Source organism: Halichoerus grypus, chromosome 2 (assembly GCF_964656455.1).
Source record: "Halichoerus grypus chromosome 2, mHalGry1.hap1.1, whole genome shotgun sequence".
Taxonomy (NCBI): domain Eukaryota; kingdom Metazoa; phylum Chordata; class Mammalia; order Carnivora; family Phocidae; genus Halichoerus; species Halichoerus grypus.
The window spans coordinates 92,151,713-92,168,942 of NC_135713.1; the positions used below are offsets into that span (position 1 = coordinate 92,151,713).

General features: G+C 39.1%; 1 protein-coding gene across 5 annotated transcripts in view; it reads right to left on the reverse strand.

The window, feature by feature from the left end:
• FAM151B (family with sequence similarity 151 member B) overlaps positions 1-17,230 on the reverse strand; it is a 47,518-nt gene that overhangs the window by 21,153 nt on the left and 9,135 nt on the right. For all 5 annotated transcript variants that reach the window (XM_078067125.1, XM_078067121.1, XM_036067577.2 and 2 more), the window contains 2 exons: positions 7,682-7,847; positions 2,376-2,593 (listed from right to left, as the gene is read on the reverse strand). In XM_078067125.1, the coding sequence (XP_077923251.1) occupies positions 2,376-2,593; positions 7,682-7,836 (373 nt within the window). In that variant the 5' untranslated portion in view covers positions 7,837-7,847. The remainder of the gene's footprint in view (positions 1-2,375; positions 2,594-7,681; positions 7,848-17,230) is intronic.

Here is a 17,230-nt window from a genome sequence, read left to right on the forward strand (position 1 = left end):
TCCCCTGCAGAATAAATAAATAAATAAATAAATAACAGCCTCTATCAAAAACAGGCTGTAAAAAATATTGGTAAATAAAGGAATATTTTACCTGCTTCTCCCTCTGCCTCTGCCTTTCTCTCTCTGTCTCTCTGTCTCTCATGAATAAATACATAAAATCTTAAAAAAAAAAAAAAAAAAAGAGGGTGCCTGGGTGGCTCAGACGGTTAAGCGTCTGCTTTCGGCTCAGGTCGTGATCCCAGGGACCTGGGATGGAGGTCTGCATCAGGCTCCCTGCTCCGCGGGGAGCCTGCTTCTCCCTCTGCCTCTGCCTCTCTCTGTCGCTCATGAATAAATAAATAAAATCTTTAAAAAAAAAAAGGAATATTTTATAGAAAGCCTATGTGAATACGTTAGTTTAGCAGCTAAATTCCTCATGAAAGAAGGGCAATGTTCTGCTTTCCTTGAAAATCTGAAAAACTGAATCTTTGTAATTAGAAAAAGGGATTGCTAACAGAAGCTGTATTTACGTGACTATAAATTTATAAACTCTTTTCTAAATCTGTGAAATAAGGGGTGCCTGGGTGGCTCAGTCAGTTGGGCAGCTGACTCTTGATTTCTGCTTGGGTTGCAATCTCGGGGTTGTGAGATCTGGCTCCAAGCTCAGCATGGAGTCTCCTTGGGATTCTCTCTCTCCCTCTCCCTCTGCCCCTCCCCCCACTCACATGCACAGCTCCCCCAAAAATCTGTGACATAAGAAGTAAGGAAGCATAAAGCACATGTTGGTAATGACAAGAGGGCAATGGGAAAAAAGCAGCCTGGACACATTCAACACCAAAATGACTTCAAAATCCAGATATAGTCTAATTCAGTTAAAGCTTGAGGTTAAGCCAGAATTATACTAAACAGCGACAAAAGGAGTTTAGATTCAGTAAGGAAGTTACTAAACTATTTCTAGTTTACCTTATTTAAACACTTTGAAGTATAAGCAATATTCTTTAATGAAACTAATAAAAATTAAAATGATTAAAAAATTAGAATTATGGTAAAGCATATTATTCTTTGTCTCAATCACATCAATTGCTGGCCCAGAGGGTTAGAACCTAAATGTCACTACTCACTAGATAGCAGTTACTCTAATCTTATGTTGGACTAAAAAGTTAACATCTAAAAACAATAATTGCAGGTGCGCCTGGGTGGCTCAGTCGGTTGGGCCTCTGCCTTCAGCTCAAGTCATGATCCCAGGGTCCTGGGATTAAGCCCCATGTTGGGCTCCTTGCTCAGCGGGAAACCTGCTTCTCCCTCTGCCACTCCGCCTGCTTATGCTCTCTCTCTCTGTCAAATAAATAAATAAAATCTTTAAAAAAAAACCCAATTATTGACAATAAGTAAAAGATGAATTCCCTGAACACAGGATAAAGACTAACATCTCCATAGGCTCTAAATACCTTCTTAATTTATTTTTACCATGTGGACAGGTGCTCCAGAGCATCTGATTGCTTATGAGCTGTTTACCTGTAAATCACTGCCTAGGGATATATGAAGAAATAAAAAGATGAACCCAAATAGCATAATCAGTTTCAACCAGGAAAAAGAAGCTGAATGTCAAGTCGATCCTGAAGTGAAGAGGTGAAAGGAAAGAAGGGATCCAGCCTAGAGAAGAGTCTCATGGCCTCCCACTCCCCTGTCCAGCCAAAGAGAGGAAACTAGCAGTCTACTTGTGGAGCCCCTTTCAGTGTCCATGGAGTAGAACTTGTGCTCTTCAACAACACTCCCCCAACTTCTGGCCTCACATCACTGGAGAAGTTTTTGTTACTACTTCTTTATCTTTCATCTGACATTGGAAGTTTGCTCCAAGGTAAAAAGAAAAAAAAAAGTATAGGATGTTTTGCAAGTTCAAAGAGACCAACTCAGGATTTGTTTAAAGTTTATAGAGGCGGCTTTGGTTAATCTAGACCATGCAAATTTCCCATCGAAGTTTGGTGACACACTGTCACCAACAAATGCAGTCTATCTGAAATAAACGAAAGAAGGGCGCCTGGGTGGCTCAGTCGTTAAGCGGCTGCCTTCGGCTCAGGTCATGATCCCGGGGTCCTGGGATCGAGCCCCACATCGGGCTCCCTGCTCAGCAGGAAGCCTGCTTCTCCCTCTCCCCCTCCCCCTTGTGTTCCCTCTCTCACTGTCTCTGTCTCTCTCTCTGTCAAATAAATAAATAAAATATTAAAAAAAAAACAAAACCGAAAGAGTCATACAGATGCCTTTAGGGCCAGACCTTTATCTCCATTAGGCTCTTAGATTGTGGAATAAGTTTTTGGTTTTGTATTTAAACCTGTTATTTTTATATTTTGAGTGGATTTTAATTTGACCAATAAGAAATACATTTTAAAAATCATTACCTTCATTGACTTTCTCAGGATGCCATCCTGTCGTCCAACCCAGAGAAAATGTCACATCAGGAAAGAAGGATGTTACCATGTCTATAAAAGGTTTTGCATCCACTACCCTGCTATTTCCATTTGGACCCGGAAGAATATCAGCATTAATCCACACAGGACGTTTCAGATGCCTCTTCACATTCTCCAGGAGCATCATGGATGGTTCTACAGCTGCCAGACTAAAAACATAGTTGTTGTCAATGAGACGTATTCCTAAAGTAAAAGTAAAAAGTTCTTTCAGACTAGTGGTTTCAATGTTTTCAACTTCCTAACAAAAGTGTAATATGATAATAACTGAATTAAATAAAATCTAAGATCATATAGCACCAGAGGAGAAAGTTAACATATGCCGTATCTCAAAATGTTGATTTATACTTATTATTCATGAGGATACCTTAAAGGTTCTATAAATACATGAATAATGCCACTACTTGTAGACAGGCTGAAGTTTCAAAACTCTGTATTAGGAACACTCAGTATAAAATAATTTAAGAAAAGACATAAATATTCACTCATTAGAGAATGTATAAATAAGACTTAAAAATTAGATATACTCATAACCTGAAAATTCACATTTATGAAAATACCTACAGTACACCCAGGCACTGTGTCTCTAATACTGACTCATAACCCTAGAGAAAAGAGCCTCTTTTCCTTCATGTATTCTTTTAAGTTTGGATGCATAAATATGTTTCTAAAACTGATTGCAAAGTATAAAATTATAACATCCTCTTAAAGCTTTTATACATTTCATAAACGTCTTTTCTAGAAACTAGAGACAACTATATTTTAGTTACTATTTATTTATTTATTTATAAAGATTTTATTTATTTATTTGACAGAGAGAGAGAGATAGTGTCGAGAGAGGGAACACAAGCAGGGGGAGTGTGAGAGGGAGAAGCAGGCTCCTCGCTGAGAGGGAGCCCAATGCGGGGCTGGATCCCAGGACCCTGGGATCATGACCTGAGCCCAAGGCAGACACTTAACGAACTGAGCCACCCAGGCACCCTATTTTTTTTTTTTAAGATTTTATTTATTCATTTGACAGAGAGAGAGCTAGCGAGCACAAGCAAGGGGAGTGGCAGGCAGAGGGAGAGGGAGAAGCAGACTCCCCAGTGAGCAGGGAGACTGATGTAGGGCCCGATCCCTGGGATCACAACCCAAGCCAAAGGCAGTCACTCAACCAACTGAGCCACCCAGGTACCCCTTTAGTTACTATTTAAATAAAAAAGCAGTTTTACTCTTTTCTGTACATCTATTCTAACTGACATCTATAGATTTTGAAACAGTAAGGTTTTAATCAGCCTACATAAATTTTACTTATTTTTTAAGATTTATTTATTTATTTATTTTAGAGAGAGAGAGAGAGAGAGGGAACAGGGGGAGGGGCAGAGGGAGAGGAGGAGAGAGAATCCTCAAGCAGACTCCCTGCTGAGAGCAGAGCCCAACGCAGGGCTCCATCCTAGGACCCTGAGATCATGATCTGAGACAAAATCAAGAGTTGGACACTTAACCAACTGAGTCACTCAGGTGCCCCCATAAATTTTACTTTTAAAAATAAATACACAAACTTTACTGGACTACTACACTACTTATAATTCTGAATCTCTTCTGAACCTTTAAGGCCTAAGTTTGCTTCTGAGAAAATTAGCTTTTAATGACTACTACAGTGGGAGGCTAAGACTTGGGGAGATGGCTGTTGGAGGGGAGAACATTCAGTACCCTCTCCTCACATTTCCATCTTTCTTAAGGGATTGAGTCCTCCTGCCTATGTTTCCACCACTCTTCAACTCACTCCTTTCAGGCCTCCTACTCTAAGAAGAGAAACTGATAACCTCATTATTTATTAGGTCATATTTATTAGTGAGCAAGGATACTGCTCATTAAAACCAGAGGAAGCCAGCCTCCAGCCTGTCACTCTGCTCCCATGTAGTGAGCTTCTTTTTGTTCATTCTTCTCCCTCTGAAATGGAGGCCCTAGATGTTAGTGGATTACTAAACTCTAATGCTGGACCTTGCAGACTTTAATTCAGATGCTGTCATTTCTCTGTCTCAAACGCTTTTTGCCTTGATCAAAATCAGTGCCATGTTAAAACCACAATTCTAAGATCTGGCACCCCCATTTTTGGTAGCAAGCAACTTATACCTGTGACTCCAAAGCTTGCTTGTCTGCAAGTCCTGCAGCAGCAGCCAGGTTCCTGTGGGGTTCTGCTCTTCATGGTGGAAGAGGAGGAAAACCTGAACTAATCCATGCATGTCTGCCACCAACATCTCTTTTTCCAGAAAGAATTCTGATTTCTTAAGAAATTTGGTGTCTGTGGAGGTTCGGTTAAACACTAATTTCCAGTTTACATTCGGGGGGAGATTCTTAGGCTTTCTCAATTTAGTAAGGTGATATAGGGCTGTTCAATAATGGTTTACTACTGGTTAACATCAGCAGACAGCATATTCTCCCCAAAACTGAAATTACACCAGCGTATATGAAGTGTCTACTATGTGCAAAGCACCGTGCAGTTAAACCTAAGGAGTTATGACACAGAACATAATGAAAAACAATTTAATATACGTATTCTATTTTTATATGTAAATATTTTAATTATTGCTAATATAGACTATGTTAATGCTACTTTCCCTTATCAATAACTTAAATAAGAAAATAAAACCTATATTAAGAAAAACCTAAAACCTTACTAAAGAAAATAAAACTTTTTGTGTTGTAGTTTTTATATTTCTGGAACAGAAAGTTGACAAAACAATGATAAAATTCTTCTTGAAGAGTAAATGTTGAGGAAAAGCCATATCATTTTTGGGGTAAAAAAAAAAAAAGACTGAGGATGTATTTTGCCCAACAGCAACGTATAATGTATACTTCAAAGAATAACATACCATGTTCCAGATAAAATTTTAGTACTTAGTTATTATTTGTATACCAAACAAAATAACTTAGAGGCATAAAATAAGAACTAGTAAAATTTGACTTATAGGTCCATCAGCTCCTGTTACAGAGGTAGTACAGAGTTCTGGTTCACAGTGAGAACTCTCCAGCCAGGCTGGTAGATTTCCTACCAACTATGTGACAACAAGCAGTCTACTTCCTACTCTGCCTCTGTTTCCTCATCTGGAAGTGAGGATAATAGCAATAAGGTGCCTCCCAGGATTGTTATGAGGATTAAATGAATTAACGCATTCAGTGCTCTTAGAAAAGTGTCTGACACAGTATACATGTTCATATAACTGTTAGTTAAATTCATTCCCCTTCAAATATGTTATGACCAAAAACTTTGCAAAATCCTTTTCTTAGTGGCTCAGTTCATGTGTGTGTGGTAGCTGCGAGGAACGAATGAGTTGATCTGACTAGTGAGGAGCCAAAGAATGTATCAGAGAGAACAAGAATGTATCAGAAAGAACAATTCAATGGGGAATAGTAAACATACACATGAAAAGGCAAGGATAGCTAAAACTCTGAGTTACCAAACATTAAAGATCAAATGCTTTATTTCACGGTACAGAGAAAACTGAACTAGCTCCAGGAAACCTGGGATCTCGTCCTAGCTCAGCTGTCAAGTTCAGCTATTGTTCTTGGGTCAATTATTTAACTTCTCTGGGACTAAGTCTCTCTGTCAATAAAATAGAGTTGGGCCATTCGCCACTCTAAGCGCTTTAAGATCTTAAAATAGTTCTCTCTGGGGGGGCCTGGGTGGCTCAGTTGGTTAAGCGCCTGCCTTCGGCTCAGGTTGTGATCCCAGGGTCCTGGCATTGAGCCACGTATACGGGCTCCCTGCTCAGCAGGGAGTCTGCTTCTCCCCCTCCTTTCCTCCTGGCTTGTGCTCTCTCTCACTCACTCTCTCAAATAAATAAATAAAATCTTAAAAAAAAAAGCTCTCTCATTTACCAAGAGTGTAATGAGGTTTACTGGCATATTTAGCCCTACAACAAACAGAGTCACCTTAATAATTCTGTAAGTAAGATTTCCAAATCTTTATTAATTTCTTGAGAATATTCAATTTAAAAATATTGTTCATAGATAAGGTAGGTTTACCACAAATCCTGGATTCTCTTTTCTTTTTTTTTAAGATTTTATTTATTTGAGAGAGAGAGAGTGAGCGAGAGAGAGCACAAGCTGGGAGAAGAGGCAGAGTGACAGGGAGAAGCAGATTCACCACTGAGCAGGGAGCCCAATGCAGGGCTCAATCCCAGGGCCCTAGGATTATGACCTGAGCCGAAGGCAGATGTTTAACCCACTGAGCCACCCAGGTGCCCAAAATCCTAGATCTTCATAGCAGTCACCTTCATGGGACTTATGGTGAGCTTTTGTGATATCACACTATATTCCTGGCTTTATCTATAATTTTTACACTGCCAAAATACCACAAAAGCAAAATTTTCCATGACCGCCATAGAAAAGGAAATAACACTTAGTCTTGCTCTTCATTGTCAATGCTTCCAAAATATTATTTATAAGGAACTCTTGGGTTATTGAAAGACTTCTAGATAATTCTCCATATACAAATATAACATAAATCAAGTAGGATATCCATTAACTACCCAAACTACTACCAACTCTCTCTCTCAGACTATTTTTTTTTTTTTAAGAAGGGGAGTGGGGGGTAGGCAGAGGGAGAGACAGAATCTTAGGCAGGCTCCATGCCCAGCACTTTGCACAACTCGGGACTTGATCTCACAACCCTGAGATCATGACCTGAGCCAAAATCAAGAGTCTGATGCTTAACTGACTGAGCCACCCACGTTTCCCTCGGACCACCTTTTTTTTTTTTTTTAAGATTTTATTTATTTATTTGATGCAGAGAGACACAGCGAGAGCGGGAACACAAGCAGGGGGAGTGGGGAGAGGAAGAAGCAGGCCTCCCGCAGAGGAGGGAGCCCGAGGTGGGCCTCAATCCCAGGACCTGGGATCATGACCTGAGCCGAAGGCAGACACTTAACGACTGAGCCACCCAGGCGCCCTCCCCTCGGACTACTTTTAATGAAAGTAGCATTTTAAATTTACCATTCTATTATCACAATGGTCACTTATGATAAATTCCTTTGTAAAAATGAACTTAATTTTAGCCTCAAAGGGTTCCTAAGAAACAATTTAAGCAACCAACTCAATAGGTCTTAGGTCCCTTCTTGAAACATACTAGTTTGCAATTCCATTTTCAGTTTAAAGTATAAAGTTAGTCAAGCACAGATATATGAAGCTATTAATCTTTTAATTTCATTGTTACTCTCTAACAACTAAAAGACTGAAAATGTTTATACAAATACCTCTTGAAATCCAGCTTGATGCCTTTATTGCTTTTTATAACTGCAGTCAGCCATTCCTGTAAAGTATTATCACTGTTTGTTTCAGGAGGATGGGCCATGATTGGTTGGCTATATTCTGATCCATCACTTGGAAGAAGGACATCGGCCTCTATCATGTGAGCAGTGCCTGTCCAAATAAAAGAACTTAAGTTAATGCTAATAAAATAGGGACTGAAGAAGATGTCATGTCCAGTAGCCTTTTGAGGAAGATAAAAACTAACATTTACTGAATAACTACTAAGTACCAGGTACCGTACTAGGCCTTCATATGGTTGTTTGTTTCACAGATGAGCAAACAGGTGAAGAGTTAAGTGCCTTTCTGTAGATCATACAGCTCTTAAGCTGTTGTTAAAATATTTAATTTCTGGGCAGAGGAATAGGGGACCCTATTCCAACTGGTCCCAGAATTGAGCTGGATATCTATGAGACCACTCTGAACACCCATGAAATCAGCCTGAGATGTAAGAAGATAGATCTGGATCTCTACAAACAGAACATCGCAGGCAGTTGGTTTCGAGGTATGAAGTGGGGATCCATGATTCCACGGGTAGATATCGGAGGATAAACGGGAGGGGGAGGGAGCCAAGGCTTCAGGATCCTGCACCACCAGTGAGTGATAGCCTCCCGCGCTGGGGACCGGGCATAGACTCGCAGACTGGTAGCAACGGGGAAAAGACTTTAGGGCAGCCCCCCGGACTGAAACCAAGAGCGGCGGGCCGCATGTATGAACTGGAGGTAGCTGGCAGTTTTAGAAGCACAAAGGTGAGAGACGTGTCCCAACCTGGAGGTGAGGACTGGGAGTGCTGCTGAGGGGCACACAACCCAGGACGCTGCAGTTTATAGCAGCACAGACAGGAATGGAGATAGTGTGGCCTGGAGAGCTCACTGAAGAACAGACTGCGATCTCTCCGCTCTGAAGCAGAGGGTTGGAAATGATCTCTTCTGCTCTGACTCTCGGAAGAGATGCAGAAAGCCTCCAGGGAAAGCCGCCAGAGAACAAAAGCCCCAAAAAACCAGTTTTCACTGAGCCTATCCCCCGCCACAGGGGGCAGGGCAACTCTGCCCAAACAGGGTTGCCTGAGTAACAGCATTGGCAGGCCCATCCCCCAGAAGACAGGCTGGAAGAACAAGAGGCCAGCAACCCTAAGGTCCCTATAAAACAAGTGCATCTTCCTTGGGTTGTGGTCAATAATTTGGACTCTGTACATTCCCTCAACCACCCCTCAACAAAATGACTAGGAGGAGGAACCCCCAAAATAGGAAAGACTCAGAGACTGTGACTACTTCTGCCACAGATTTACAAATGGATACAGATATAACCAAGATGTCGGAAATGGAATTCAGGGTAGCAATTGTGAAGATAATAGCTAGAATGGAGAAATCCATTAATGGCAACATAGAGTCTCTAAGGGCAGAAATGAAAGATGAATTGGCAGAATTTAAAAATGCTATTAATGAGATCCAATCTAATCTAGATTCTAACAGCTAGGGTAAGCAAGGCAGAAGAATGAATTAGTGATCTAGAAGACCAATTAATAGACAAGAAGGAAAAAGAGGAAACCAGGGAAAAACAACTCAAAATCCATGAAAATAGAATCAGAGAAATAAGTGACACCATGAAACGTTCCAATGTCAGAATTATTGGAATCCCTGAGGGGGATGAGAGAGAGAGAGGACTAGAATATATATTTGAGCAAATCGTAGCTGAGAACTTCCCTAATCTGGGGAATGAAACAAACATTCATGTCCTAGAGGCAGAGAGGACCCCTCCCAAGATCAAGGAAAACAGGCCAATGCTCCAGTATATAATAGTAAAACTCGCAAATCTTAGAACCAAGGAAACCATCTTAAGGGCAGTTAGGGGGAAGAGATTCCTTACATACAGAGGGAGGAACATCAGAATAATGTCAGACCTATCCACAGAGACCTGGCAAGCCAGAAAGGGCTGGCAAGGCATATTCAGGGTACTAAACGAGAAGACCATGCAGCCAAGAATACTTTGTCCAGCAAGGCTGTCATTTAGAACAGATGGAGAGATGCAGAGCTTCAAAGACTGGCAGAAACTGAAAGAATATGGGATCACTAAGCCGGCCCTGCAAGAAATATTAAGGGGGGTTCTATAAAAGAAGAAAGACCCCAAGAGTGATACAGAACAGAAATTTACAGAGACAATCTATAAAAACAGGGTCTTCACAGGCAACATGATGACAATAAATTCATATCTTTTAATAAGCACTCTCAACGTGAACAGCCTAAATGCTCCCATAAAACGGCACAGGGTTGCAGAATGGATAAAAAGACAGGACCCATCCATATACTGTCTACAGGAGACTCATTTTGAACCTAAAGATACATCTAGACTGAAAATGAAGGGATGGAGTTCCATCTTCCAGGCCAAAGGACCTCAAAAGAAAGCTGGGCTAGCAATTCTTATATCAGACAAATTAGATTTTAAGCTAAAGACTGTAGTCAGAGACACAGAAGGACACTATATCATTCTTAAAGGGTCTATCCAATAAGAAGATCTAACAATTATAAATATCTATGCCACCAACATGGAAGCAGCCATTTACATAAGCCAACTGTTAACCAAAATAAAGAGTCATATTGACAACAATACGTTAATTGTAGGAGACCTCAGTACTCCACCCTCAGCAATAGACAGATCATCTAAGCAGAAAATCAACAAAGAAACACAAGCTTTGAATGACACCCTAGACCAGACAGACCTCATAGATATATACAAAACATTCCACCCTAAAACAAGAGAATACTCATTCTTCTCGAGTGTACATGGAACTTTCTCCAGAATAGATCACATCCTGGGTCACAAATCAGGTCTCAACCTGGCCAAAAGATTGAGATTATTCCCTGCATATTCTCAGACCATAATGCTTTAAAACTGGAACTCAATCACAAGAAAACATTTGGAAGAAATTAAAACACTTGGAAGCTAAGGACCACTCTGCTCAAGAATGTTTGGGTCAACCAAGAAATCAAAGAAGAACTTAAACAATTCATGGAAACCAATGAGAACGAAAACACATCAGTCCAAAACCTATGGGAAACTGCAAAGGTGATCCTAAGGGGGAAATACATAGCCATCCAAGCCTCACTCAAAAAAATAGAAAAAGCCCGAATTCACCAACTAACACTACACCTTAAAGAACTAGAGAAAAAGCAACAAATGATGCCTAAGCCACACATTAGAAGAGAAATAATTAAGATTAGAGCAGAGATCAATGAATTAGAAACCAGAAACACAGTAGATCAGATCAATGAAACTAGAAGCTGGTTCTTTGAAAGAATTAATAAGATCAATAAACCATTGGCCAGACTTATCCAAAAGAAAAGAGAAAGGACCCAAATTAATAAAATTATGAATGAAAGGGGAAAGAGCACGACTAACACCAAGGAAATAGAAACAATTATTAGAAATTACTATCAACAACTATATGCCAATAAATTGAGCAACCTGGAAGAAATGGATGCCTTCCTGGAAACCTATAAACTCCCAAGACTGAAACAGGAAGAAATTGACAACCTGAATAGGCCAATACCCAGTAACGAGATTGAAGCAGTGATCAAAAACCTCCCAAAAAACAAGAGTCCAGGGCCTGATGGATTCCCTGGGGAATTCTACCAAATATTCAAAGAAAAAATAATACCTACCCCCCGAAGCTGTTTCAAAAAATAGAACAGAAGGAAAGCTTCCAGACTCATTCTATGAGGCCAGCATTACCTTAATTCCCAAACCACGCAAAGACCCCATCAAAAAAGGAGAATTTCAGACTGATAGCCCTGAAGAATATGGATTCCAAAATCCTCAACAAAATCCTAGCTAACAGGATCCAACAATACATTTAAAGGATCATCCACCACAACCAAGTGGGATTTATCCCAGGGATACAAGTGGTTCAACATTCGCAAATCAATCAGTGTGATAGAACACATTAATAAGAGGAGGGAGAAGAACCATATGGTCCTCTCAATTGATGGAGAAAAAGCATTTGACAAAATACAACATCCCTTCCTGATTAAAACTCTTCAGAGTATAGGGATAGAGGGAACATTCCTCAAGTTCATAAAATCCATCTATGAAAAACCCACAGCGAATATCATCCTCAATGGGGAAAAGCTGAGAGCCTTTCCCTTAAGATCAGGAACACGTCAAGGATGCCCACTTTCACCACTATTGTTCAACATAGTACTAGAAGTCCTAGCAACAGCAATCAGACAACAAAAAGATTCAAATTGGCATTCAAATTGGCAAAGAAGAAGTCAAACTCTCTCTCTTCACAGATGACATGATACTTTATGTGGAAAATCCAAAAGACTCCACCCCCAAATTACTAGAACTCATATAGCAATTCAGTAATGTGGCAGGATACAAAATCAATGCACAGAAATCAGTTGCTTTCTTATACACTAACAATGCAACTGTAGAAAGAGAAATTAGAGAAACGATTCCATTTACAGTAGCACTGAAAACCATAAGATACCTCGGAATAAACCTAACCAAAGAGGTAAAGGATCTATACTCTAGGAACTACAGAACACTCATGAAGGAAATTGAAGAGGACACAAAAAGATGGAAAACATTCCATGCTCATGGATCGGAAGAATAAACATTGTTAAAATGTCTATGCTACCCAGAGCAATCTATACCTTCAACGCCATCCCAATCAAAATTCCAATGACATTTTTCAAAGTGCTGGAACAAACAATCCTAAAATTTGTATGGAATCAGAAAAGACCCCGAATCGCCAAGGAAATGTTGAAAAAGAAAGACAAAGCTGGGGGCATCACGTTGTCTGATTTCAAGCTATATTACAAAGCAGTGATCACCAAGACAGCATGGTACTGCACAAAAACAGACATATAGACCAATGGAACAGAGTAGAGAGCCCAGATATGGACCCTCAATTCTATGGTCAAATAATCTTCAACAAAGGAGGAAAAAATATTCAGTGGAAAAAAGACAGTCTCTTCAATAAATGGGTAAATGGTGCTGGGAAAATTGGACAGCTATATACAGAAGAATGAAACTCGACCATTCTCTAACACCATACACAAAGATAAACTCAAAATGGATGAAAGACCTCAATGCGAGACAGGAATCCATTAAAATCCTAGAGGCAGTACATAGGCAGTAACCCCTTTGACATCGGCCACAGCAACTTCTTTCAAGATTCATCTCCAAAGGCTAGTGAAACAAAAGCAAAAATGAAACTTTTGGGACTTCATCAAGATAAAAAGCTTCTGCACGGCAAAGGAAACAGTCAACAAAACAAAGAAGCAACCCACAGGATGGGAGAAGATATTTGCAAATGACACTACAGATAAAGGGCTGGTATCCAAGATCTATAAAGAATTTCTCAAACTCAACACCCAAAAAACAAATAATCAAGTCAAAACAGACACTTCTCCAAAGAAGACATACAAATGGCTAACAGACACATGAAAAAATGTTCAACATCATTAGCCATCAGGGAAATTCAAATCAAAACCACATTGAGATACCACCTTACACCAGTTAGAATCGCAAAAATTTACAAGGCAAGAAACAACAAATGTTGGAGAGGTTGTGGAGAAAGGGGAACCCTCTTACACTGTTGGTGGGAATGCAAGTTGGTACAGCCAATTTGGAAAACAGTGTGGAGGTGCCTCAAAAAATTAAAAATAGAACTATCCTATGACCCAGCAATTGCACTACTGGGTATTTACCCCAAAGACACAGATGTAGTGAAAAGAAGAGCCATATGCACCCCAATGTTCATAGCAGCAATGTCCACAATAGCCAAACTGTGGAAAGAGTCGAGATGCCCTTCAACAGATGAATGGATAAAGAAGATGTGGTCCATATATACGATGGAATATTACTCAGCCATCAGAAAGGATGAATACCCAACTTTTACATCAACATGGATGGGACTGGAGGAGATTATGCTAAGTGAAATAAGTCAAGCAGAGAAAGTCAATTATCATATGGTTTCACTTATTTGTGGAACACAAGGAATAGCATGGAAGACATTAGGAGAAGGAAGGGAAAAACAAAGGGGGGGAATTGGAGGGAGAGATAAAACATGAGAGACTACAGACTCTGAGAAACAAACTGAGGGTTTTAGAGGGGAGGGGGGGTGGAGGGGATGGGTTAGCCCGGTGGTAGGTATTAAGGAGGGCACGTACTGCATGGAGCAACTGGGTGTTATACAAAAACAATGAATCGTTGATCACTACATCAAAAACTAATGACGTATTGTATGGTGACTCACATAACATAATAAAAAAATAAAATAAAATAAAATAAAAAAATATTTAATTTCTTCCCAGTACACAGCAAAGTGAATATACAAAGGAAAGATTAATAAGTGTTTGTTGAAGTTTCTGAGAATAAAAATAGTACTTTTATCTTCTCACTCCTCAAATTAGAAACCGTAGACATTTATTGCTTATAGTCACACTTTTCCTGAAGATGTTACAAAAGCTTTTTTAAATACATTTTTTATGCTCAAAAAGACTTAATGTTTTCTATTTTTCTTACCAGCATACTTTTTAATATGAATGGGTTTATAATCTAAATGCTAATAAATAAATAAATAAATAGATAGATAAATAAATAAAAATCTAAATGGTGAAATACTGTAACATAAAATTACGTTTAATGTAATAACTTCTGTAACAATTTTGACTATTCTGAGATCTGGATGGGTTGACAGTGCAATACCAAGTGGTACTTTTACATTGTTCCTCCTGTACTCTGTTTTTTAAAATCATAGACATTGTTGAAAATCCAGTTTTACATGTTAGCCAAACTGAAACAGCTCTATTAATAATAGTTATACTAAGTTTAAATATTCTGGGAGAAATGAGATAAACCACTGAAATATAGCCTTCATGTCTCTAGGATCCTCTCTTTTCCCTTTAGACTAAAAAGAAATCGCAAAACTAACCATGGCTGAAAAAAGGGATTTGTGAAGAGCATTCCTAAACTGTAAAATCTGGGGCTATGGTTTTGCCAAACAGAATGTTAAAAGGACATTATCTGAAGACTAAATAACCTATGAAAACTTCCCAGATCAACATCAGACTGTCAGCAATTGGAAATGACTTTCCATTAGCAATTTTAAAAACAAGGTGAATGGATGGAACTAGAGGGAATTACGCTAAGTGAAATAAGTCAATCAGAGAAAGACAATTATCATATGGTTTCACTCATATGTGGAATTTAAGGAACAAGGTAGAGGATCATAGCAGAAGAGAGGGGAAAAAATCAAACAAGATGAAACCAGAGAGGGAGATAAACCATAAGAGATTCTTAATCTTAGGAAACAAACTGAGGGCTTCTGGAGGGGAAGGGGGTGGGGGGATGGGGTAACCAGGGGATGGACATTAGGGAGGGTATATGTTGTAATGAGCACTGGGTATTATATAAGACTGATGAATCACAGACCTGTACCCTTGAAACAAATAATACATTATATGTTAATTAACTGAATTTAAATTAAAAAATAAAAAATTAAAATTAAAAAAATAAAAATTTTTAAAAAAGAAAAAGAAAACAAGGTTAAAAGTGAAGTATCCACATTTAATTAGATTATTTCTAGTATAAGATTTCAGCATATACTATTATAAATTGTAAATTTTTCACGATTTTTTTCCAAATTTTTAGTTGTTGTTACATAGAAATAAAATTTATTTTCTGTTTGACTTTGTATCCTGAGATTTTCTAAATTTACCCATGAATTGCAATCATTTATTTGTAGCAACTTTTTGATTTTCTATATAGACAACCATACTGTCTGTAAGTAGTACTTTTATTTCTTCTTTTTTTCCATTTTTAAAAATTAACATGGGGTACCTGGGTGGCTCAGTTGGTTGGACATCTGCCTTCAGCTGGGGTCATTATCCCGGGGTCCTGGGATAGAGTCCTGTGGGCTCCCTGCTTAGCAGGGAGTCTGCTTCTCCCTCTGCCCCTCCCCCCTGCTCATGTTCTCTCTCTCGCTCACTCTCTCTGTCTCTCAAATAAATGAATAAAATCTTTAAAAAAATTAACATATAATTCACAGACCATAAAATTCACACTTTTAAAGTATACCATTCATGGTTCTTTTTATTTTATTTTTTTAGATTTTTAAAAATTTATTTATTTGATAGAGAGAGAGCACAAGCAGGGGGAGTAGCAGGCAGAGGGAGAGGGAGAAGCAGGCTCCCCACTGAGCAAGGAGCCCATACACAAGAAGGGGGAGTGGGAGAGGGAGAAGCAGGCTCCCCGCTGAGCAGGGAGCTCAATGTGGGGCTCCATCCAGGACCCGGGATCATGACCTGAGCCAAACGTAGAAACTTAACTGACTGAGCCACCCAGGTGCTCCAATTTAGTGGTTTTTTAGAATATTCAGAAGGCTGTGCAACAACCACCAGTACCTAATTCCAGAAAAATTTCATTATCCCAAAAAGAAACCCTGTACCCATTAGCATTTATTCCCTATTCTCTACTCTGGCCAGCTCCTGTCACCCACTAACCAACTTTTTCCTGAGTGTTGCTTTTGCTAAAATTCATTTATTACACAATCACTGTGTGGTTATTATGTGTTAGGCACTGTTTTAGGTATCAAGGATTCAATATTAAACCAAAGTTCCTCCTTTTGAGGAGAAAGAATAACAATTAAAAAATATCTTGGGCGCCTGGGTGGCTCAGATGGTTAAGCATCTGCCTTCTGCTCAGGTCATGATCTCAGGGTCCTGGGATCGAGCCCCACATGGCCCCCTGCTCTGCGGGGAGCCTGCTTCTCCTTCTGCCTCTGCCTGCCATTCCATCTGCTTGTGTGTGCTCTCTCTCTGTCAAATAAATAAATAAAATCTTTAAAATAAATAAATAAAATTAAAGATATCTTTACAGTAAAAGAAATATATATTCAGATACATTATCCAGATACATAATTGAGTAGGATGCAAAAGATGCATAGATTTTTTACAATAAAACTTGGGACTGACAAGTTTTCCTCATTGTAGCAGGTCATTTTGAGCTATGCCCCAGACCTCTCTAGTAATATGCTTTTAGTCTCCTGTGCTGCTCCAGCCAACACAGGTACTTCATAGGAAGAGGCTAAAAAAACTGCTATAGTGTTCATCTATAATGAAGGGATATATGTGTGTGTGTGTGTGTGTGTATGTGAGATATATATATATAAAATTATAGATTAAGTTAGTAAACCAAAGTCTTGGTTTCTAGCCTAAGCATAAATACTGCCCAAGGCAATTAATTATAAGTTAGTATACAATGGCTTCATCCATCCATCAACAAATATTTATTGAACTTCTCCTTAGTTCACTATGAAAGACACAAAAATATGTAAGACATACAACACTGATCTTAAAAATTTACTCAAATCACTACAGTATATAAGCAAGTGTAGTAATACATTGAGAGTTTCAAATAGACACAGAAAAGGTAAATCACTTCTGGAAAATAAGAAAATTTTTCCATTATGGAAATTTGTTCATTTTGTA